This window comes from Erpetoichthys calabaricus, chromosome 16 (genome assembly GCF_900747795.2).
Source record: "Erpetoichthys calabaricus chromosome 16, fErpCal1.3, whole genome shotgun sequence".
In the NCBI taxonomy this organism is placed as follows: Eukaryota; Metazoa; Chordata; class Cladistia; order Polypteriformes; family Polypteridae; genus Erpetoichthys; species Erpetoichthys calabaricus.
The window spans coordinates 102728231-102751483 of record NC_041409.2 but is presented as its reverse complement, the minus strand read 5'-3'; the positions used below and the strand labels follow the sequence as shown (position 1 = coordinate 102751483).

General features: G+C 44.9%; 2 protein-coding genes and 1 long non-coding RNA gene across 7 annotated transcripts in view; 2 read left to right on the top strand and 1 right to left on the bottom strand.

The window, feature by feature from the left end:
- Positions 1 to 2675, top strand: part of aqr (aquarius intron-binding spliceosomal factor) — an 869120-nt gene extending 866445 nt beyond the window's left edge. The window contains exon 36 of the mRNA XM_051919988.1: positions 2533 to 2675. Coding sequence (XP_051775948.1) covers positions 2533 to 2604 — 72 coding nt within the window. The 3' untranslated portion in view covers positions 2605 to 2675. The remainder of the gene's footprint in view (positions 1 to 2532) is intronic.
- Positions 1 to 4286, bottom strand: part of LOC114666870 (RNA-binding protein Nova-1) — a 171638-nt gene extending 167352 nt beyond the window's left edge. The window contains exons 1-2 of one of the 5 annotated variants that reach the window (XM_028821904.2): positions 3833 to 4286; positions 1938 to 2081 (exon numbers count right to left, since the gene is read on the bottom strand). In XM_028821904.2, the coding sequence (XP_028677737.1) occupies positions 1938 to 2081; positions 3833 to 3968 (280 nt within the window). In that variant the 5' untranslated portion in view covers positions 3969 to 4286. Of the gene's footprint in view, positions 1 to 1937; positions 2082 to 2402; positions 2527 to 2692; positions 2865 to 3071; positions 3259 to 3832 lie in introns of those variants that run through there. The other 4 variants (XM_028821902.2, XM_028821903.2, XM_051919992.1 and 1 more) reach the window with 4 other exon arrangements.
- An 8508-nt stretch (positions 4287 to 12794) lies between these two features.
- LOC114666871 (uncharacterized) lies at positions 12795 to 23006 on the top strand. The gene is made up of 2 exons (XR_003718639.2): positions 12795 to 12955; positions 22577 to 23006. It is a non-coding gene; the product is annotated as an uncharacterized LOC114666871 (long non-coding RNA).
- The last annotated feature ends 247 nt before the right edge of the window (positions 23007 to 23253 follow it).

Sequence of the window (23253 nt, the reverse complement as noted above, 5' to 3'; positions counted from 1 at the left end):
TAGATAGATAGATAGATAGATAGATAGATAGATAGATAATGAAAGGCGCTATATAATAGAATGATAGACATGAAAAACAATGGATAAGCGCAATATAATAGATAGATAGCTGGATAGCTATATAGATATTAAAGGCACTATATAATGATAGATAGATAGATAGATAGATAGATAGATAGATAGATAGATAGATAGATAGATAGATAGATAATGAAAGGCGCTATATAATAGAATGATAGACATGAAAAACAATGGATAAGCGCAATATAATAGATAGATAGCTGGATAGCTATATAGATATTAAAGGCACTATATAATGATAGATAGATAGATAGATAGATAGATAGATAGATAGATAGATAGATAGATAGATAGATAGATAGATAGATAGATAGATAGATAGATGCACAAAACCCCTACGTCATCCAGAACTTTCACGTGTCTCTGCCTATTCACCTATATATCTGTACAAGCCTCTCTCTCTGTTTAATGTGTTTATAATATACTCTCGCTCTATATAAATATATATTTATGTACATTTAGTATATCCAGAAACACACACCTATATACAAACAGCATATAAAATATATATGTACAGTATACTCTGGTGTACATACACATATAGAAGTGCATTAAGTATGGGGGGGGGGGGAAGATATAAAGATAAACATAAATACACACGTGCACTGAATACATCAATTATTATATACTGGATGGTATGCATATCTACCTGTAGACAGTACAGTAATTGCATATGTTTACCTCTGTCTCTCTGGACATGTTTGTTTAGCACAATATATCTATATCTATCCATATATATACACACACACACACAAAATAGAAGCAGACACCTGAGCACACGTACCTACAGAAGTGCACACAGAAACGTGCGTGTGAATTATGTGCACAGGTACACACAACTGGGCTTAAACTGGCTACGGATTTGAAACACACTTGCAGCTTCAGCTCACACACCTCCACGGTCCCTGGAAGACGGTCGTATGTCTGAGTGCACAGCAATCGTCTAAATGTCCATTCTCTAAACGGCTTATTCAGTCCAGCAGGTCAGTGATCCAGTGGTTATCATTAACAATACCATGTGTGCACACATCCATTATGTACACACCGATAGATACAAATAAACAGTGAATTACACACACACACATATACATTATTTATATATATATATATATACACACAAACATATACATTATATATGAGTGTGTATAAATATATGTATGTGCATTTGTATATATATATGTGTATGTGTGTGTGCGTGTGTATGACAAATACAATACTGCTACAACTACTAATAATACATAATAATAGGGAACACGAGTAAACACAGTAGAGCCGATCATCAGCAATATGCCCAAATTACCGGACAATTCTTTTTTTTTTTTTATCTCAGTGCGGCCAGAATTCAAAAACTAAACCCGCCGACGAGCACCTGCCTGACCAGCGTGATACACGACGGCATATCGTAAGCGTCTTGTCGAGAGCCCATCCAATGGCCCCGATCACCTCCGCTAACCCAAAGTTTTGCCAGCACTTTGCCAAGGCGTGAACAAACAAACGAGACACCACATCTTCAGTCTCCAAGGCTTCTTTTCCGCAGACGCACACAAGTCCACCCGAGGGTCGGCGGTGCCCCCCCCCCCCAGTCCCCGAATCACGGAGGCCGCCTTGGAGTAAACCCGAGCGAGCCCCAAGCCTGCCCGCGTCCGTCGCTCGCCGAGTCCTCGTCAGGCCGACTTGCCCCACAGCAGAGCGGCCCCGCATTTGGACGCGAGTCCAGGGGATGCCCTAAAAAAACGAAGGAACGCAAAGGCAGGCAGGCAGGCGCTGCAGACCCCCCGTCAGAGTGAGAACGGCAATGAATGAACGTCAAGCCTGAGCAAGAGAGAAAAGCACCCAAAAATAGAAACGGCACCTACCTGGGTAAAAATCTTTGGATTTGGACAGTTTGATGGTGGCCCCAGTTTCCTTCTGTAACTGGACGATCGTCTGCCCCCCTTTCCCAATGATAGATCCAGCAGCATAACTTGGTATGAGGACTTTTAGGAAAAACTGACCGTCTTCTGCAAAAAGAGAGGGAGAGAGAGAGAGAATGAAAACGTTCAAAGTGTGTCGTTATTATAAAATGAAAAAAAAACAAAACAAACAAACAAACAAACAGACAAACAAACAAACAAACAAACAAGTGGTTCTAAAAAAAAAGAGAGAGAGAGAACGGTGATGGCCCGCGCGGTTATTTCATCCACCGCAATGAGGGAAGGTTACTGAAAAGAGGGAGGAAAGGGGCTGCAAATGTATCGGCCGAGTCGTGAATGGAATGAGCCGCAAAAAGGAAAGGCGAGCGAGAAGCCCCCCGACAGAAACCGGTATTCGTCTTCCTTTACTTGGATACTGTATTCCCGTTTCCTTGGTAGGGAGCATTGTCGCCGGAGTCTAAAGTGGAAGCAGATGACAACTGAGGTCCCCGTGATTTGTCATGAATTTCTAATTGATGCAATGTTGTGCCACGGACAGCAGCAGCAACAACAACGCCTTCACGCCGAGAGAGACAATCGCCGGCAAAATGCAACAAATGAACAACGTTAACACCGAGGGTCCTGTCTGAAGGTGATCATCGCAGGAAATGGCCGTTTACCGTTACAGTACAAACAATAAGTTCAATTAGCAAACACACGTGAACGTCCACCAAGTGTAAGACAAGCCTGGGCTCCTCCGGCACGCTCCCCGCAGCCGCTGCGGCTCGGCAACCCAAAATGCTCAGTCGTGCCCCCCATCAGCAGACCCACAAGTCACGTTAGGTTCAAGCGCACCGTCCGAGTCATGCCGCCTCTCTCTCTCTCTCTCTCTCTCTCTCTTTCTCTCTCTCTCTCCCTCTCTCTCTTTTTTTCCCTTCTTCTTCTTAGGCGGCGGCGGCGGCGGCGATCACATCAAAGCTCATTATAATGACACGATCCTCTAATACAAAAAGCCTGAAGGATCCGCGTGCTTTTTCATTTACTATTATTATTGTCGTTATTATCATCATCATCATCATTAAGAGCGTTAAGAGTTACCGTTCAGCATGATGACAGACGCATGCAGGTGTGCCAGGCAGGTACGAGGAAACAAGTGTGCAGCGAGTGCGACATGGAGCATCCGACGATCGAGGTTAGCGAATGCACTTGAGCTCGTCAGAGAAGGGCGCCCATCTCAGGTGGCCGTGAAGCGGAGTGAGCAGCCCCTCCGCAGGTTATCTCGCCTAAGCATCGCGGACCTGCCTGCCACCAGCACTGGCGACGGCGACAAGAGCGGCGAGCACGAGCCCAGCGGAGATGGACAAGACGAGCGAACGACAGACACCCTCGGCCAGTCTCCTCGCTCGCCGATCGCGCATCAGCTCGGGCGACCACCAAAAAAAAAAAAAAGAGAAAGACGTGCTGTACGTAAACCTAAAGGAAAGAAAAAAACGCCGTTGCGGGGCTCGAGACTTTTTTTTTTTTTTTTGAACGACTATCCAAGCAGACAATGGAGCGGATCCACAAATGCGAAGTTTACTTGCACGCTTTGACAAGTGATGGCGCATATGACCGGACGCTATATACGAGCGCGGACGGGCACGCCGGTGCGACTTGACCGAGCCGTAACACCTCATATTGCTAGCCATCACGTCCAAGAGCCCGCTTTTGTTTTAGAATAAAGTGTCCTAATAAATGTAAGTATATCGATATATTTTATTGGTCGCCATGTTCCATTCGCCTTTTGTGTTTCTTTAATTTCGCTCACTGCTCCTCCTGGCATCGCACGAGTCTCGCAGCGATAAACTCGAAGTACCCACCACCAGTGTTTGTCCTCTTGGTGCTGACTGCTTCAGGAGGGGCTTCCAGCGGTCTCTTTCTGGAATCCGGCGGGTCCAGGTCTATGGGCACCCCCGTGTGAGTCCCGTTCTGCTGGATGGGAGCTGCCGCCATCATGTTTGCTAGATTTATTAAAAAAATATTTGGCTTGATTTTTTTTTTTTTTTTGCGCGAACCGGGAAATCAAAATAATAATGCAAAAGCAGCAGGAGCAGCTCTTAATCCGATATGTAGGTGGATGGTGCTGGGGAAAGCTGAATGTGTCAGAGATAGTGGGGAAGGGGGGGGGGGGGGGGGGGGGCTGAGGGGGAGAAAACAAGAGGAGGGAGGGGGAGAGGCAGAGAAGTGGGACAGACGAGAGTTGTTTCGGCGTGTGTTACGGCTCCTCGATCACGCCTGTGTCTGGCGGCTGGCTCGCTACGGCTCGGGCGGCTTTGTGCGCTTTTCTGGGAACAGCGACGGCGGCCGCTTCTGCTTTCTCATCATTCCGGACAATTCCTGGGAGCCGATCGCCTCGCACACGCCAGTCGGCGAGTCAAAGGTCACATAGCCCAGCAACACGGCTCAACCCAGCATGCGCGCTGTCACCGAAAACAGGAGAGAACGGCGAGCGAGGAAGGGGGCGTGGCCGGGGCCTGAGGGACAGCGGGGATAGCCAGTGCGGCGGCAGGGAGCGGGCTGACGTGAGGGTGAGTGCGAATGAACGAGGGCGGAGGCGGGGCTAGTCAAAAAAAAAAAAAGAAAAAGAAAAAGCCGCGAGCCTGGGCAGGAACGTCATGGCATGGCACCCACCCGCTGAACACCTTGGAGGTGGCAGGTACTTTCATCCTGGGGGCGAGAGATTCGGAAAGTCCGAAGTAGCAGGACTCTTCAGCGGTAGATGAAAACAGGTCACACTGCGATCGTGCAAATGTGAAAAGAGAGAAGTCCAGATGTGCGTTTGCTGGCCAGGTGGGCAGCACGAGTTTCATGGCACTCAGCCTCTGGACCTGTGGCGGTGCCTTTTGAATTCTCTTTTAACATACAAATAAGCATTTGTTTGTTTAGCTGCAAAAGCCGAATTTTCAAATGTTTGATTTTTGTTTGACTATTAAAATTAAATCTTGTCATATTTACTTAAAGCTTTGAAGATTCCATTAGTTTATTAGTTACATTTCTTTTGTTTTTCCAGTGGGGGTACAGACAGGTGAGGTGACTTGCTCATGGTCACACAGTGTCAGTACTAATAGTAATTCATTACATTCATATAGCGCGGTTTTCTGACCACTTACATCGAGAGTGGGGGGCCACGTCAACCACCACCAATGTGGGGCACCCACCTGCATGCTGAGAAGACAGCCATTCTTGTGCCAGTGTGCTCAGCACACATTAGCCATTGAGGGATGAAGGGGTGACAGAGACAGGAGCCAATCAGAAAGGATAAGGCTGAGGTGGGCAGTTTAAAGGTGGGCATCAGGATACCCCTACACTTCTCAGTGGATGCCCTTTTCAATTTGATGACACCAGAGGGTCAGGACCTCGCTTTTACGCAGAGGCGTAGCTACGGTTTTCAGCGCCTGGGGACAACTGAAGATTTCGTGCCCCCTCCTGTTTCCCAATATGCAATGGGGAAGGTAAATTTGGCGCCCCCTGGATGCTGCGCCCGGGAACAGATGTCCCCCCCTTCCCCCCCTAGCTACGTCACTGATTTTATGTCTCATCTGACGAGTGTCACTCAACTGTGGCATTAGGACCGACACACAGAGCCCATTTTAGGTGCCCCCCCCCCCCCCGATGGCCTCACCAATGCCTCCTCCAGCCCAAGCTTTTTCTAGATGGTCTCTCATCTAAGTGCTGGTTGGGTCTTTTTAATGTATTTATAAAGCGCCTTTCACAGACATGACATAACAAGAACAAACAAACTAAAAATGAACAAGAAGTCCAAGCAGAGACTACGCCGCTGAGTTCAAAAGCGAAGTTTAAACTAAAATGGCCGCAGTTGCTTACTGAAAGAGTCGACTTGTAGGGCTCACTTTTCAAGTGCAAGTGGGCTACGGCTGCTGGGATTTGAACCCACAACCTCAGGGTCTGAAGTACACAATGCCAGCCTTTAACCACTACGCCACCCTGCCAAACACATTTTATTGTATAAAGATGGAGGGTGGGCCTGGGGAACGGACTGGCACTCCGATAATGTTATTACTGGGTGGTCCGTACGAGGACTGTTGGCAAACCCAGCCTCGCACTCACCGACCGCCCGCACATAACGGCCGCCTCGTCCTCCCCGTCACCTTCAGGACCCCACAGAGACCTCACACCAAGAGGTTTAGTGACAGACAAGGGGCACTGCTGTGTCACAGGTAGGCGCCCCCAATGCAGCCCACCTCTCTCTCACTGCACATGGCCTCCTTTCCCGGATGACTAGTCCACATGGCACCATTCCTTCTGACAGCCCCTCTGGGCAGCGTGCCTCGCTTAGCTCAGGTTTGCAGGCGTGTGATCGGTCAGCTGGTTATTATTATAGAAATATGAATGTTTCTTGTGTTATATGTTAAGCCCACCCTCCATCTTTTCCATCCCTTTTCTTAGTTTGCTTGGCCAGGGCATGGCAGCCATAACGCTGACTGGCGGGCGCCCACATTACGTGGCCTGGTTTGGCTGTTTTAGTAAAAGCCAGTGGGGAGAATTTTGAATGGTTGACATTTTTAGAATAAGAATGAACGTTTTCTTGGTTTTGTTGAATTTGAAGGAGCCGGGGGCACATTTTGAACATTTTGGTCAATTTTTCGATGTTCGTTTAGAATAAAAGTTTCATTTTATTAGTTTTGTTGTATATGAATTTGAATGTGAATGGCATTAATAAAGTGTGTCTAATCAAATGTGAAGGAGCCGGAGTTTGCATTTGAAATTCTCCATTTTCTGATTTTGCTTGTCCAGCACAGACGCCCGCGTCGTATTCATTGGTGTGGGGGTCTTTGTATTGGCCCCCTTCTTTTATTATAGATGTGACATATTCTCGGTTTTGTGGTATTTCATTTGAAATTCACAGTTTTCATTTTCTTTTATAATCAAACTTATCTTTTATTAGACTCTGCCTGTTGCTAATTATATATCTATAATGACTTCTTTTTTATTATTCTTGCCTAGTGTCACTTGTTTTTCTTTTCTTTTTCTTTATAACTGTTTTCTTTCTTTTCGGACATTTTGTAAAGCCCTTTGAGCTCGTCCTGCATATGAAAATGTGCGATAGAACTGAACAGCTTTGTCGTTTTGCTGTATTTAAAAAGTTAGCGGGTGAATTTTAAATTCTCCTTTTTTGATTTTGTTTCATAATAAAAGTTCTCTTTTTATTAGACTTCTTCTTCATGATTTCTGATTTGATTTGATACGTTTCTATTAATTACTGTGTGCGTTTAGGTTATGTAAGGCCGTATTGATTAATTTTTGTGATTTATTCAACTTGTGTTTCTTTTCTTTGCCGCCTTTTGACGCCCATCCTGTGTATGAAGTGCGCTGCAGAAATAAATGGCGTTGGTGTCCTGGATTTCAAGAAGCCTGTAGGCCCGTCTGCAGGGCTCATTTTTTGATTTTCTTTTATAGTGTGTATACTGTATATATATATATATGTCATATTTTATTGGTTTTGTTATCTTAAAGATCAGAACAAAACCATGAGATGAATCTGAAATTCTCATTTTTTTATTCTGTTCTCTAATAAACCGTTGTCGTTTATTGTATTTAAAGAAGTCACAATTCTGTTTTATTTTCCTTTATGATTAAAGGTGTGTTGTATTGATTTTTATCGTATTTAAACACAAGTGGGGTGCCTTTGGAGTCGTCGTTTCTTTCTAATAACAGCGATATTATGATGCCGCTGTGGTAAAGTGCATGAAGGCGGTGAGGCCCACCCTGCCGTGAAGACCCCACACACCACAATGCATTTCCACATCGGTTTGGGTTTAACACCGAAGTGTTCATTAAGCGCTCGAGTGGTCACAGGGCCGCACACGGTCCACTCCGCTGGGCCGCCGCCTCACAGCTTTGGCTCTGAACCCCTGCTCGCTCGCTGGTGTTGTCTGCCCGTTGGCTGAACTGGCGTGCTATGAATGTTTGCTTTCTGCCTTGTGCCCCTGCTCTCAGGTACACTACTGGGGGGTCGTGTTGTGATTCGCACAAATCCATCCAGTGTTTGTAGGATGTCTGCACACTCTGACCAACCAAAATGTCTGCAAATGCCCTTAAATCCGAGTCTGTGGTGTGCACTTTAATCACGATGTCTGAATTGTGGGATTTGTAATTTGAAACTGTGGAGCAGAGGGGCAAATCGAAGAGACCCGGGCCTCTGTGCCAAGCATTCTGAGGGGGCGCTGTAGTGGTCGGTTTAAGAGAAGCAGCAATCCTGGGCAGGCTGGCACCACATCTCCCTGGTTAAGCCAAGCGCTGGCAATCGAACACTTGATCAGTCACACCTGCCTCTCTTCATGTGATATTTGTGGAGGAAAGTGATCTGAGCGCAGGCTGAAACTTCAAAGCAGCTCGATAAGTGACCGGCCAGTCGTGTCACGTGGGTGGCACACCTCTTTATTCATTCTCTACATGTCCTTCGGTCACAAAGCAAACCACACGATTCACAGGGACAGGCCACAGTGTACCTTCAAGGAGCCTTCGTGAACAAAGACCAATCGATCAGATTTACGAATCGGTGGGCAGTGAGATTTGACACTGGGACAGAATCAGGACCACCACAGCGTAGACCCCTCCATCTTCTAATCCACTTAGCCAGTACAACATTGGGGATAAGGCAGTAGGAGCCTTGGATGGGACGCCTGTTCCAACAGAGGACCCCCTCCTCACACATATTGGGGGGGCCAATCCAAAGTCAAGACAGCAAGTGCAAGGTCTGAAGCAGGTCACTAATGGAGCTGCTCTCAGTTCAGGAGGTTAGAAGATCGCTGCCTGAAGGTGGAATAATGGGGGGGTGGGACGGTGCTGGAGGAGCTGGGGGTCCTAACAACTCGACAAGAGCTGACGGCGGGTAGTCCACAGTCTTGGACCTGACAGCCTTCACAGCCGAGCCCGTTGATGGGCTCCTTATGTTTGTGAACGTTTGGCTTTTTATTATTTGCATGTGTGTGGTGAGGGTCCCCATTTCAGCCCTCACTCTTAATTCGTGATGTTCCTCTCCCCGTTGTCGTGAGCCGTGGTGGGCTTGTTAGGCTTGTTCTCCCCACACTTGTTCTAATGCTCTTTGAAGGTGGCAGATGTGGTGTCAATGCTGAAGAGGTAAGTTGCGGTTCTACTCAAACTTTGTACACGTTCTGTTTAATTGGAGCATTTTTGTGTTTTTATTAAAAAGGCACACGACATTTAATATACGCGGTGGTTTTCATCAAGTCTGTGCATTATTTGTTACTCCACGGCGTCTTGAAGGACATGACTTGGGTTAATGGCGTAGCCTCACATTTCTGTATGGTCTTCTATTTTAATACTCGCGTTCTTTCGATGTGAAATATTTAATTTGAATTGTGTGATGGACAGGGGGGACAGACCAGCATCTGTCTCGGGATAGTGGATGGACAGGGGCTGACAGCCTCTCAAGAGTGCATGCTCCCCCAACACTCTTGGGGGCAGTGTTTTGGTATGCCTAGTCATGTGCCTGCAGGGCATGCTGGGAGTTGCAGTCCTATGGGGGAGCTGCAGGGAAGAGCTGACCTGGGAGTGCTTCCTCCTTGTAATGTCCTAACACCGGAAGTACTCCTGGATCCGGCATTAAAAGGGGCCACCTCCATTCACCCAGGGAGTCCGAGTTGGGAGGGGGACGTGGACGATGCATGCCTGGGAGAGTTGGGGGGGGGACAAAAGAAAAGAGAACTAGTGAGACAGTGACACGTGAGGGGCCCCCGTAAAGGTGCTCTGTTAATAAAGCTCTCTCTTTGTTGTTGTTACTCCAATTGTGTCTTGAGGTTTTGGGCTCAGTGACACCCCCAATGACCCCAATTGTACTCCAGTAGGACTCCATAGTGGTGATGCTAATGTGGTCAATGAGATCTGACCAGAGATGCTGGAAGCACTGGACATTGTTGGGATAGCAAAGTTAACGCGTATATTTAGTGTTGCATCAAAGTCGGGTAAAGAATCTATGGAATTGCAGATTGGTGTGGTGGTCCCCATATTTCAGAAATGTGACCAGAAGGCGTGTTCCCACCACACGGGGTTTGAACTCCTCTTCTTCCTGGTAAGACCTATGCCAAGGTGCAAGGTGGGAGACTCCATCTGATGGTTCAGCCTGAGATACTGGCAGAACAATGTGGATTCCGTTCCTGGCCATTGAACAGCAGTCCAGCTCTTTCTTCTCCCTGGCGCAGTTGCTGGAGGGTGCATAGGCGTCTGATAACCCAGTCAACGTGTGCTTTGTAGATTTGGATAAAGTGTCCAAGCATGTTCCTCGGTATGTGTCGTGGATGGCGCAGCAGGTATATGGCGTAACTGGGCCTCTCTTTGTTGTGTTTGACTACTCGGTGTTAAGTTCATTGGCTGCGGGTGTCAGACTCTGTCAGGGTCATGTCTTGTCACCGCTCCTGTCTGTGGCTTTCAGGGCACACCCAAGGACGTGAGGGTGTAGTTTATGTGGATGATGTTGTCCTCTTTGCCTCATTTGACTGTGACCTTTAGGACACATTAGAGCGATTCACTTCAGGGATGAGGGTCAGCACCTCCAAGTCTCTCTCAGAAAAGAGTTGCTGTCTCTCTCCATGTGACGGTAGTGACAACTGCCCATCGTGGAGAGTTCATGTATCTCGGGAGTTTGTTCACAAGTGATGCCAGAAGAGAATGTGAGATTGACAAGTGGATTGGGGTGGTGGCAGTTCTTCTGTGGTGGTGAAGACAAAACTCATGGTTTACCGGTCAAACCACATCCTTGTCCTCACTTGTGGTCACAAGCTCTGGGTAATGACGGAAAGCAAGAGATCACAAGTACAAGCAGCAGATCTTAGGTTTTTTTGCAGGGTTCCTGGCTGAACCCCCTGATAGGCTAAGAAGGTTGGTGATTGGGGAGAACCTCAGAGTAGAGTCTCGGCTCCTCCAGATCAAGAGGAGCCATTTGGGGTAGTTTGGGTACGTCATGATGATGCCTCACCGGTGGCTCCACTTGGTGTTGCTCCAGACACGTCCCACTGGGTGGATGAGACCCTTCAGCAGATCCAGGACACACTGGAGGGATTAAATCTCTTGGCTGGATTGGGAGCGCCTGGGAATTCGGCAGGAAGAGCTGGGATCTGCGTCTGAAGACAGGGAGGTGTCTAGGCAGCCCTGCTTGGCCTACTGTCACCTAGGAAAAGTGGTTTTGGAAGATGAGCCGAGATGTATTTCAGTAGGAGATGCCCAGCAGGGCGTTCTTCTGCGGGTTGGCCCTGTTTCTTTCTTGTTCATGGCTGATATGTTATCCTGTAGGACATATTTTGGACTAAGTGGGTCTGTTTATTGTTCATCCATGCACATACAGTAGCTGTATTGGAGAGCAGTAGGTGTCAGAATAAAGTGTAAGATTGACTTTACAGGAGTGAGGGCTGCAGAGTGAACCCTGAAGGGAAGCTGGAGAGGATGTTGGTGTTTTGGTGAGAAGTTCCCCTTTGTTTCTTTGTTCTACACCAGGAATGAAGTGCCATAAATAAAGCGTCTGTTGGAACTCTGCCTTTTGTTTCAACACCACACACACACACACAACGCAGAAGGCAGACAGAACGCCGTCCACCATGCTTGGTCCATGTCAGGATTATGGTAGCAGCATACTGGACCAGTTGATATTTTGTCAATCATAACAACTGGGAATAATTCAATAATTGGTGGGTCGATGTATTGGTTTGAAATTTCTTCTCTTTTATTTTGGGCTGGTTATGAGTCCCCTGAAGTGCTCCCCTAAGATCTCCCGGCCTACCCCCTCGGGATGGCGCCTTACCAGAGACACCCAGGTGACATTCACCAGTACACAGACACACAGCCCCCACAGTATACACTCACCCTGTGGAAGGTTCCATATACGTCTTGTTACACACCAGTGCCTCTTAAAACTTTTTCCTCTCAACTCAGTTTTGACCTTTTTTTGGTCTTCTCATCTCACAATCGGCACAGACTGTAATCCCAGGGGAAAATCATCACCATCCTTGGAGGGGTGAAGTCCCCCAGAATTGTCGCTAATCATCTTCCCTGTCCTCCCCCCCTAGAGAATCACCAGTGATCGTCCTCCCTTTGTGGAGAATCGCAGATGCGGGTCGTAGCGGAGCCATGACGTTTGTTTTAGCTGCCCCTGGTGACCCGTTTCAAGACATTCTGCACACCATTCCCCACTTTTTCTCTTCAGTACTATTGTGAGTCACAACTTTGTGTGACCCAAATTCAGACGACGTGCGACTGAAAATGGGTTGCGACCCCCAGTTTAAGAAGCTTTTGTTATATACCACTGAATGTCAGTGGACACCTAAGAAAGAAATCAATCGACTGCAGCAGCCACAATCTTAACTAGGAAAAGGAAATCCGAACACATCACACCAGTCTTGGCGTCATTACACTTGTTACCGGTGTCGTTCAGAATTGACATTAAAATACTACGAATGGTTAAAATAATCTGCCCCTGCCTTTATTTTGGAATGTCTGTACCCCTACACTCACGCCAAGTCATAACCTCAGATCTTCTAATGGTGGTCTGCTTATAATTCCAAGAGCCAAGCATAATAGAAGTGGTGAGGAGGCCTTTTTGCTGTTATGAACCCCAAATCTGGAGTACTTTACCGATGCAAATTCACCAGGCTGGTACTGTGAATCATTTTAAAAAGTTGTTAAAAACCTCATCATTTTAATATGTCGTTTACGTGGCTGCATTTTAGTTGTCCTCCTGACAGAATATATGAGTACAGAATTCTCGTATTCTTCAGGGACCCGCAATCTCAACTAATCTCCTCTATTCTCGCCTGTTTTTTCTGGTTCTTCTGCAGCGGTGATCTGCACCACCACCATCTGATCAAGGCACCGTGCAGCCCCCCGAGATGATGGAACAAAGGCGGGGGTCTCAGCTGTCCATGAGACCAACACCATTAATTACTATCAGCCTGAAAACCAAGAGGACTGAGGTAGGGACATTTATCTTAGGTAGATTGTCCGGTGGGGGCTGGCTGGGTGGTCTTTTGCCCCCTTGAACCCCCGTAGATTTTGTTTTTTTTTTCTCCAGCCTAACTGGAGTGTTGTTGTTTGTTTTTTTTTCTGTCCTCCTGGCCATCTGACCTTACCTTTCATCTTTGTTACTTATTCTTTAATATTATCGCCTAATCTTATTTGTTTTTCATTTCCTATAAAGTCCTTTTTGTCGTCTTGTAAAGCACTTTGAGCTTCACTGTTGTATGAGAATGTGCTAAAGTGAGAAATGCTGTTGTTGTTGTTTAAATTGGCTTTTCTGACACCCATCAACAGACAAAGGCTCTTTACTGTCCAACAGAGAAGAGACCTCTGCAAAGTGGGCAAAACGCATTTAAAATACAGCATGAAACACAAAAGAATTGATTTTAATAAGCAGTCACCCCTTCAAGTGTCAGCATTTAGTAGATGGCAGCCATGACTTGTTGACCTGAACCCATGCAGTGATCTCCACTACAGAATGGAGTTTGTTTTTAATTCAGGGCCGTCTGAGGACCCGAAGGTCACCGCCATCCAGTATTGGTTTTCAGCCTTGTCCCTTGTGTACAGAGATTTCTCCAGATTCTCAGAATCTTTTAATGATGTTATGTACCGTAGATAATGAAATCCCCAAATTCTTTGTAATTTTACATTGAGGATTGCTCTTCTGAAATGGCTGCACTGTTTGCCTTTCACAGACTGCTGCAATGCGCCCTCCTCATCTTGACCTCTGCGACACTCCGCCCCTCTCGGATGCGCTTTTTATACCCAATCAAGTGAGTGACCTCTGGCCAGTTAACCTTACTGGTCATGAGATGTTCCACCACATGGTGTTCTTTTAGCATCACACAACTTCTCCAGTCTGTTGTTGGCCCGAGAAAGAACCATGGCCTCCAACCAGGAGGTGTAGATCCTCCTTCAGGCTTCAAATTGTTCACGAGGGTCCTGAGGATCCCAGACAATGCACCTGTGTGAGTGTGTGTGTGAGTGAGTGACTGGTCTTCTGACCCAGAGGTGGCTCAGTTTGCTCCAACGTCTGCCAGGGTAGGCTGTGGCATCAACTTCAAAATGAGCGGAAACAATGCAATTACTTATCTATCTATTTCTAGATTGAAAGAGCTTCTGTAAAAAGTCTCTTATCTATCTATCTATCTATCTATCTATCTATCTATCTATCTATCTATCTATCTATCTATCTATCTATCTATCTATCTATCTATCTATCTATCTATCTATCTATCTATCTATCTATCTATCTATCTATCTACATTTTACACTTCATCCCAACTCTTTTGCAAAGGGGCTTATACCTCTTTTGACTAAGGAGTCCCAACGCAAGTCCCCAAAAGTTGCACTTCCAATAATGTCCACTAGAGGGGGATAGAGCACATCTGCAAAATGGAGTTGCCTAAAAACGCAAGGCAGTCCGAGGCGAGCAGAGTCCCAGTACGGTAATCCCCAGGCTAAACCCAAAAACACACAGAGCACAGAGGTGACACATCCAGAGAAATGAAACAACAGAAGTACAGGAAAAACACAAGAACTCACCAACACTCCCCAGCACCATCAGAATGAACTGCTGGGAACTGTGGGAGACCCATCAGATTTAGAGGGTGGAGGGCAGTTCCTGACGGTGATTGACAGGTGGCCCCACCTCTTGGGGGACCACCCACACAACACACAGGACATAACCTAAGTAGATTACAAACATAAAAACAATCAACAAAAGTAATATTAACATAAATACAAAATACGGAAATGAACAAAACACACCTAAAACGTGAATTTGAACCCCAGTCCTTGGGGACCCTGGCTGTGTCACAACAGGTCCTGGCCCCTCCAATATCATGTGACTGCATGCAGTATAAGCTGCGTTGCCAAGCAACAGATAATGGAGGAGGGGCCAGGCCCTTGTTTGTACATGGTGACTTTGATCCTTGAAATGGTCACATTGTCATCACTGCAGGCCATGCTTGACAAACACTGTCCTCTTTGGTCTCGTGTGCCCAGCTGGTGTGCTCTGTAAATGTGTGGATTTTGCCATTTCATCAGAGGACTCTTCACTTCCTATAAACCTCCCTAAAGATCTCATTTACATGCTATTATGGCTATTTTCATTAGGCAGTTTCCTTCAATGGACGTACAGTTTAATAATAATGTGTCATCAGTTTCTGCATGGAGTAAAAGTGAGGCCACTAGGGGTTTGGTGACATGTCCCACATATTAAGGAGGATGTCTCATTTTTTCCTTGAATGAACACAATTTAAACAAAAGATTTAATAAGGAAATCCGTAATTCTCCAGCTGCTGAGGTCCGGGGTTTCTCTTCTTCCTTCTTTTACCTCCAGTCGAGGCCATCCTTAAGATGTGAAGCTCCATCATCTGCTCTTTTTTGTTTCTTCCATATTCTTATAAGTTGAAGAGGAATATAGCAGATAAGGCGAAAGATGACCCTAAGAGATTCTTTCAGTATTTAAGTAGTAAAAGAACAGACAAGGAGGAGGTGAAGAGCATCAGAAACAGTAAAGGGGAATTAAAAGATGCAGACAGTGAAATAGTAGACGCTCTAAACTGACATTTTTCTGAGGTCTTCACAAGTAAGCAAGTGGATAACCTCCTGTGGTAACAGGGACTACTAAGGAGGAACTGAGGGATTTGGAAATTGTAGCGAGAGAAGAGCTGCTCAGATTAAATAAGCTGATATCAAACAAATCATCAGGACCAGATAATATTTACCACAGAGTTCTTAAGGAGGCCAGCGAGTGCGGATATAAACCTTCAACAGGTATGTTTAGGAAGTCACTGCACACTGGAGAGATTCCGAAGGACTGGAAAATGACAAATATCATCCCATTATATAAAAAGGGTGACAAGGCAGATCCAAGCAACTAGAGGCCACTAAGTTTAACGTGCATCACGGGAAAATTAATGGAAGGAATTATTAAAGAGAAGATTGAGCAACACCTGGCAAGGACAGGAGTTATTAGGAACAGTCAGCATGGGGTCTGAAGAGGGAGGTCGTGTTTTACTAACAGCCTGGAATTCTATGAGGATACGAGCAGAGTGGAGTTTATGATGATGTTATTGATCTGGACTTTCAGAAAGCATTTGATAAGGTGCCACATGAGAGGGTGGGAATCAAACTAAAAGAAGTGGCAGTTCAGGGTGTGGTGGGTGTAGAATTGACTCAGACACAGGAAGCAGAGGGTGATGGTGTGAGGAACCTCATCAGAACTGGCAAATGTTAAGAGTGGTGACCAGCAGGGCTGGAACCACTGCTATTTTTAATATATATAAATGATTTAGATAGGAATATAAGGAACAAGCTGGTGAAGTTTGCAGATGATACCAAGATAGGTGGATTAGCAGATAATTTGGAATTCATTATATCATCACAGAAGGAGTCCTGTGTGCAGTTTGGGTCTCAAGGCTACAAAAAGGACATAGCAGCGCTAGAAAAGGTCCAGAGAAGAGCGACTAGGCTGATTCCAGAGCTACAGGGGATGAGTTATGAGGAAACATTAAAAGAGCTGAGCCTTTCCAGAGATGAAGAGGAGACCTGACTGAAGTGTTTAAAATGATGAAGGGAATTAGTCCAGTGGATCGAGACAGTGATTTTAAAATGAGTTCATCAATAACACGGGGACACAGTTGGGAACTTGTGAAGGGGAAATTTCACACAAACATTAAGTTTTTCTTTACACAAAGAATGATAGACATTTGGAATAAGCGACCAAGTAGTATGGTGGACAGTAAGATTTTATGGACTTTCAGAACTCAACTTGATGTTCTTTTGGAAGTGGACAGGTCTGGCGAGCTTTGTGGGGCTGAATGGCCTGTTCTTGTCCAGATTGTTCTAATGTTCTAATAAGTGTTCACCCCCTTCAGGTCAGTAATTTGGAGATGGCAGACACGAGAGCCTCGAGTCAGTGTGCTCAGGTCTCTCTCTATCATTCGTCTTTGCTCTCTCAGGTATCACGGTGGTCCGGAGTGAACAGCCTTTGTCAAGCCCAGCCACAAATCCTCCATCGAATTGAGATCTGGGCTCTGACTCGGCCACGCTAGGACATTCACATTGTTGTTCTGAAGCGATTCCTGTGTAGCTTTGGCTTTACGCTTCAGCTGGTTGTCTTCTTTCCAGGCGCTGCTTTCTCATCAGGTTTCCTTCCAGGATTTCTCCGTATTTTGCTGCATTCACTTTTCCCCTCATAAGCCTTCCAGGGCCTGATGCAGAGATGCACTCCCACAGCCTTTCACGGTGCGTATGGCGTGTCGTTGATAAGATTTTTTTACAGTTGCTTGAGCTGTGACCAGAAATCATCATATGCACGACATCATAGGCCATTGCCATCATCTGGTGGAGTTGCTGTAAATGTTATTATGATCTTTTGGAAATTTGACCTTTTCCGTACAACTCCTGATGGAACTTTAAGTTGGTTATATATGGAATATGGGGGTTTGATACACGGAGAACCTGCATTGAAGGTCTGGTTTTGTATCTTACTACACTTGTGGACATTTTATTGCGAAAATCTGTTGTTATGACCATCTCTAAGGAAGTCCTTCCCAGACGTGCCTGCAGTGTTCTTGTTTGTTCTTCAGCACAAATACACAACATTGGCCCTCTGAAAAGGGAACTGAAATACAGCCGGTACATCGTAGTCATCGTTTTTAAGGTGTAATATGTTTGTCACGTCATTACAAGAATTACTGTATGCATGCGAGTCGTCGTTTAGCGGATTTGATTGCATTTCCATACCTTATCATGGGTGTCATAATTTCCCGGTTTGCCTGAAATCTGCTGCATGGATGGGTCAGAGTTGCCACAAATATGTCCATATTCCTCCTGTCAAATTTTCTATTATAATTCCCAACCTTCACCTAGGAAGTTGTGTCTCCTCAGCCAATGAGTTCATCCTCCTTCTTAAAGAAAGGAATGAATGCGGTTTCCTTCCAAACCCACTAACCAATGAAAACCGAGTACATTGTCACTAGTCACTACATTGTTACAAGTACATTCAGTGCCATGTCTACGTTAGCCTAACACAGCAAAGGCTCCCAAGTTGAGCAGGGAACACCAGTAGAAAACCGAAAGGGAGGATCAGTTCTATTGAATGACAAAACCCAAAATGATACCCAAGAATCGTAGTAAGAGAAATGAAAGCAAAATTCAGGAACTGGGAAATCTTAATAGCACAAGTGACAGACGCACAAAGATCGACTTTTCTTTGTTTGTCAAAGTAGTCCGCTGGTGACGTCAGCCAAATAACTTCCAGGACCACAAACCACAGCAGCTATCATCACGACACAAAGTAGAGGTACCAAAGGAGGAACAAAATGGTGATGAAAATGATGTGAAATATTTTATAATAACTGCAAACAATTTCTTTAATAAACATTAACGCAAAAATCAAATTCAGTGCCTCAAATACCCCACGATAAGAATCAACCATTAATTTAAAAAAAAGGCCTGAACAAGTGTTGAAAAATTTGCAAACATCCAGGATCATAAAAGTCTAAACTCTAAAAGTAACAGTAATCTTTACTGCTGAATGAAACTTTTAATATTTTGATGATCGTATCCATTGAAAGGCAGCAGGGTGATTGCTCTCGTAGATAGTGGAGGCCTGTTGGAGAGGCTTATCGTCCGCTGAGGAGATGAGATGATCAGTACGCGCTACATGATATGGTCACAAAGCAAATGCATTTATTAGGATCCTCAGAGTATTGAGTGGATACGGATATGGAGGCCTTCTTAATATGTTGACTTCCACAGTGAAAATTCAAGGGAGGACCCAAAAATTACTGGAATTGGTCAATAACACGAATACAAATTTCCATAAACAATACAAATTTCCATACCAGATCAGTTGAGCCCCTGGTTAACAACGACCACCACCAGTACTGTTAGCCAACAGGGCTACTGTTGGCCGAAGAAGAAGAAGAAGGAGAAGAAGAGGGGGGAGACGTGTCCGGAGGCAGGAGAAGAGGAGGAAGGTGAAGAGAGTGGAACTGAGGGTAGGAACTTTGAATGTTGGCACTATGACTGGTAAGGGGAGAGAGTTAGCAGATATGATGGAGAGAAGGAAGGTTGATATATTGTGTGTGAAGAGATGAAATGGAAGGGGAGTAAGGCCAGGGGGATCGAAGGGGGATTCAAATAGTTCTATCATGGTGTGGATGGGAGGAGAAACGGAGTAGGAGTTATTCTGAAGGAACAGCACGTCAAGAGTGTTTGGGAGGTGAAAAGAGTGTCAGGCAGAGTGATGATGATGAAGCTGGAAACTGGACGTGTGATGATGAATGTTGTTAGTGCATATGCCCCGCAAGTTCAGTGTGCAATGGATGAGAAAGAAGTTTTTTGGAGTGAGTTAGATGAAGTGATGAACAGTGTACCCAAGGGACAGAAAGTGGTGATTGGAGCGGATTTCAATGGACATGTTGGTGAAGGGAACATTGGAGACGAGGATGTGATGGGTAGGTATGGTGTCAAGGAGATGAATGAAGAAGGTCAGAGGATAGTGGATTTTGCCTAAAGGATGGACATGGCTGTGGTGAATACGAATTTTAAGAAGAGGGAGGAACATAGGGTGACATACATGAGTGGAGGAAGATGCACACAGGTAGATGACATCCTATGCAGAAGAGTTGATCTGAAGGAGATTGAAGACTGCAAAGTGGTGGCAGAGAAAAGTGTAGTTAAGCAGCCTAGGATGGTGGTCTGTAGGATGACGTTGGAGATCAAGAAGAGGAAGAAAGTGAGGGCAGAGCCAAGGATCAAATGGAGGAAGTTGAAAAAGGAAGACTGCAAGGTTGAGTTTAGGGAGGAGGTGAGACAGGCACTGGGTGGCAGTGAAGAGTCACCAGACAGCTGGGAAACTACAGCAGATGTGGTAAGGGTGACAGCAAGAAGGGTGCTTGGCGTGACATCTGGACAGAGGAAGGAGGAAACCTACCACAATTTGTTCCAATTGAATGTCACAGTTTCCATTTCAACTTCATCATGCTGAGATGCTAATATTCATATGGTTGTGGCTCTACATAGGTACATTAAAAAAATGAACAGTAAGTGAAATATTACTTGCCTGTTACGAGATGTTACTCGTTTATTTGGCAGTCAGTGTGTTAAAGCAACGGGTCTGGTGGTGGGCTAGGCATAGTGCACATTAATGAATCTCTGCTTTATATTGCCCAACTCCTCCACAAGCAGCTGTAAGGGTGTCGTGACAGCCGCCATCTTTTATAGGTGTCTTTCACCTCCACCTGCCATCCCTCGACGTTCCAATAGATTTAACTCTTTACACCAAAATCTCAGATCAAAATGAAAAATGGCCACCAAAAACAATAGTGGCGGAAAAGAAATGAAAATATATTAACATCATTAAATACGCTTCAAAAAATGTAAAGGGCAGAAATGGATTCTGAATGTGTCAAAACCCCGTAATAAAAAGATGGAAAAAGATGCAAAATTAAGTCTGAAAAAAGAAGAAGGGAATCCAAATCCTAACAGCTGTGACCTCTTTTGCTGCCTTCTTGCTTTTTGTACGAACATTCATTCTGTAAAGACGTTCTCTACAAATACAGGACATTGGTGTGTTAGTGTGAGCCAGGGCTTTTATGGTTCTCCTCGCCCTTTCTGAGTTTTTTGATCTGTCAAAGCCTTTTTGTTTGGCCTTTGCAGTGGAGCAGACTCCACGTACTTTGTCTGTTTTTTCTGTCCTTGTCACCTTTACTCTTTTAAAGGAATTTCCAGTGTTTTGGTGTTTAGCGTCTTGAGTTGTTATGATTAGCTGTCTGTTTTAGTTTATTGTAACTTTTTCTGGACAGATTTAAGTATGCATGCAGATGGGCGTTTTGAACTTTATGGAATCTAAATATAACATTGATTGTTCATTTTATGGTGAAGTGAAAAAGTAGAAAATCTTCACAATATTTGCCAATATTTGTTTGCTGTTCTTTGGAGCAATTGTGTTAGTCAGGACCAGTTGGGAATGTGCAACATGTGCCGTCACTGGAAGGAGGACAGAAACACCGGCGCACACAGCCCTTTCATATCCAAGCATATGATAGAAAGGAGTATTGGTGTGCAAACCTTATTCTTGTTAAAAGACTTCCCAGAATTTGAATTGCTTTTGTTTCTTTACACCTTCGACTTTGTTGTGCAATTTGCACTTCACGGATGATCGGCCTGCGTTCTTTGGTAACAAGTCTGCCACGAACTCCCGACTAAATTTCACTCTCCTGACCCTTTTTCTTAATAAAAAAATAGATTTTCTCGACCTCAGTCGTTACACTACCGCTTTGAGGAGAAAGCGGTCAGTCTGTGCGTGTGGGTTCAAGAGGAGCCGTGGAGTGCCAACGTAAGAGGCTGCCTTCTCTTTCAAAGAATGGCGTGCTAATTCAGATGGAGAAGAAACCGGGAGAGCAATATCAGGTTGTGTTTAAAGAACCAAACTGAAAGAAACGAGAGTGCTGAAGCCATCAAGTTTGGTAACACGTGCAGTATGGAGCTATTGGTGTGGTGTGGTAGACTGTTGGCTGTTGTCCATTTTGTGTTGCTATTGCAGATCTCTAAATAAAGCAAAAATCTGCCACTGCTGAACGTGAGAGATGCGGAATTCAACTTCATCTGCTTTATCAACTTTACCAACAATCAACTGCTTTAAATACAGGATTCTGCTCCGTAGCGGTGAGACGTACAGTATATGATATGAGTTATACGGGAAGAGCGCCTCATTACGCGGGGTAACGGTGGATGTCGGTTTGGATCAGCCATTCAAGTACTCTCTGGCTAAACCAAGACGACTGGAAACAAACCTACGGACTCTGTGTGTGTGTGTGTGTGTGTGTGTGTGTGTGTGTGTGTGTGTGTGTGTGTGTTGTTTTTGCTGTTTCAGTGTTAACTGTCTAAGCCACAATACCTTTTCATCTTTTCTTTTCCTATACTTGGCATACTTTACGTATGTGGGCTCACAGAGGGGCTTCAAGTGGAGAAGGACAAACAAACTGTCATGGCCTTGACTTCACTATTAGCACGTAGGCTTGTCTTACTCCACTGGAAGAATCCTAAACCAGCACTCTTAAGTCAGTGGGTGACTGATGTTCTATAGTATTTGAAATTTGGAATAAATCAAATTCTTACTTTGAGGATCTGTGCAAAACGTTTTTAAAACCTGGCAGGATCTCATCAATAATATTTTAGAATAAGCATTTATATTGCGGACAAAGACTCCTTTCTCTCTTTACTGTTCTCAATAGTTTTGCTCTGGTTGTTGGCCTTCCTCTCTTTTTCATGGCTGGGGTTTAATTTGATTTGATTTTAGTTTTGTTACGTTTGACTTGATTGTATGGAATGTTATGTGCGTTTAATAAATTCAATAAAAGATAAGGACTCCTCTTTCTTTGATCTCAACCTTCTCAAAATAATTCTAGTGGTGGCTGCGCCCAACAACTTCCAGGTTCTGACTTCTTCGCTTTATTTTGAATAAAACAACTCCTGGTCCCTGTTTGTAACATTCTCTGCACCAGAGGAGGATACTGAGGTTCCACCACGTTGTGAATGTTTTTCTGTTTTCTCCACAGACATGGAGGACTTGTGAGACCACCTGTGACCTTCAGCTAACTCCAGGAATATTGAACTCAGAAACCAACAAGATGGAGTCGGCTTTGACCAACATCTGAATATGGAACACCATTGTGACTGATGGCCGAGTATTTGTCTTTGCTTTCAGCTTTTACTAAATGAGGAATACACCGGGTTTCCTTCTTAGACCCCCCGATACGTTTGATGTCCTGTAATGCTTAGAGGAACAGTCAGTCAAAGCAAAAGTGAAGCTAAGAACTCCATAATAACTAGAATATAGAAAAAATGGTAACAACCATACACAAGTTTATTGGAGAGGATACAAATGACAGCACTGCAGCACCACTTCCCAGTTCCATGATGCAATGCTGAGGTGCCATCTTTGTTTCATGGTATTTTAACTCGTTTTTATAAATTTCATTCTTTCGACCTCTCCCTTGTCTGTTCTCTCTTCATGTTTCTTGTAAGGTTTGTTCTTTCTCCTCCACTACTGTTCAACGAAGGCCTTCAGGTGTCACCTTGAGTAACTTTATAAACCCCCCCACCAATTGTGGCAGCCCCTCGCTGTTTCTTTATTCGGCCAATTTGACTCTTGTCTTTGGCTCCTTTTTGGTCTTCCTGCTCCTCTAGTAAGTTTCGTTGGTCTTTTGGCCATTTTCATTTGCTCTTCAGCTCT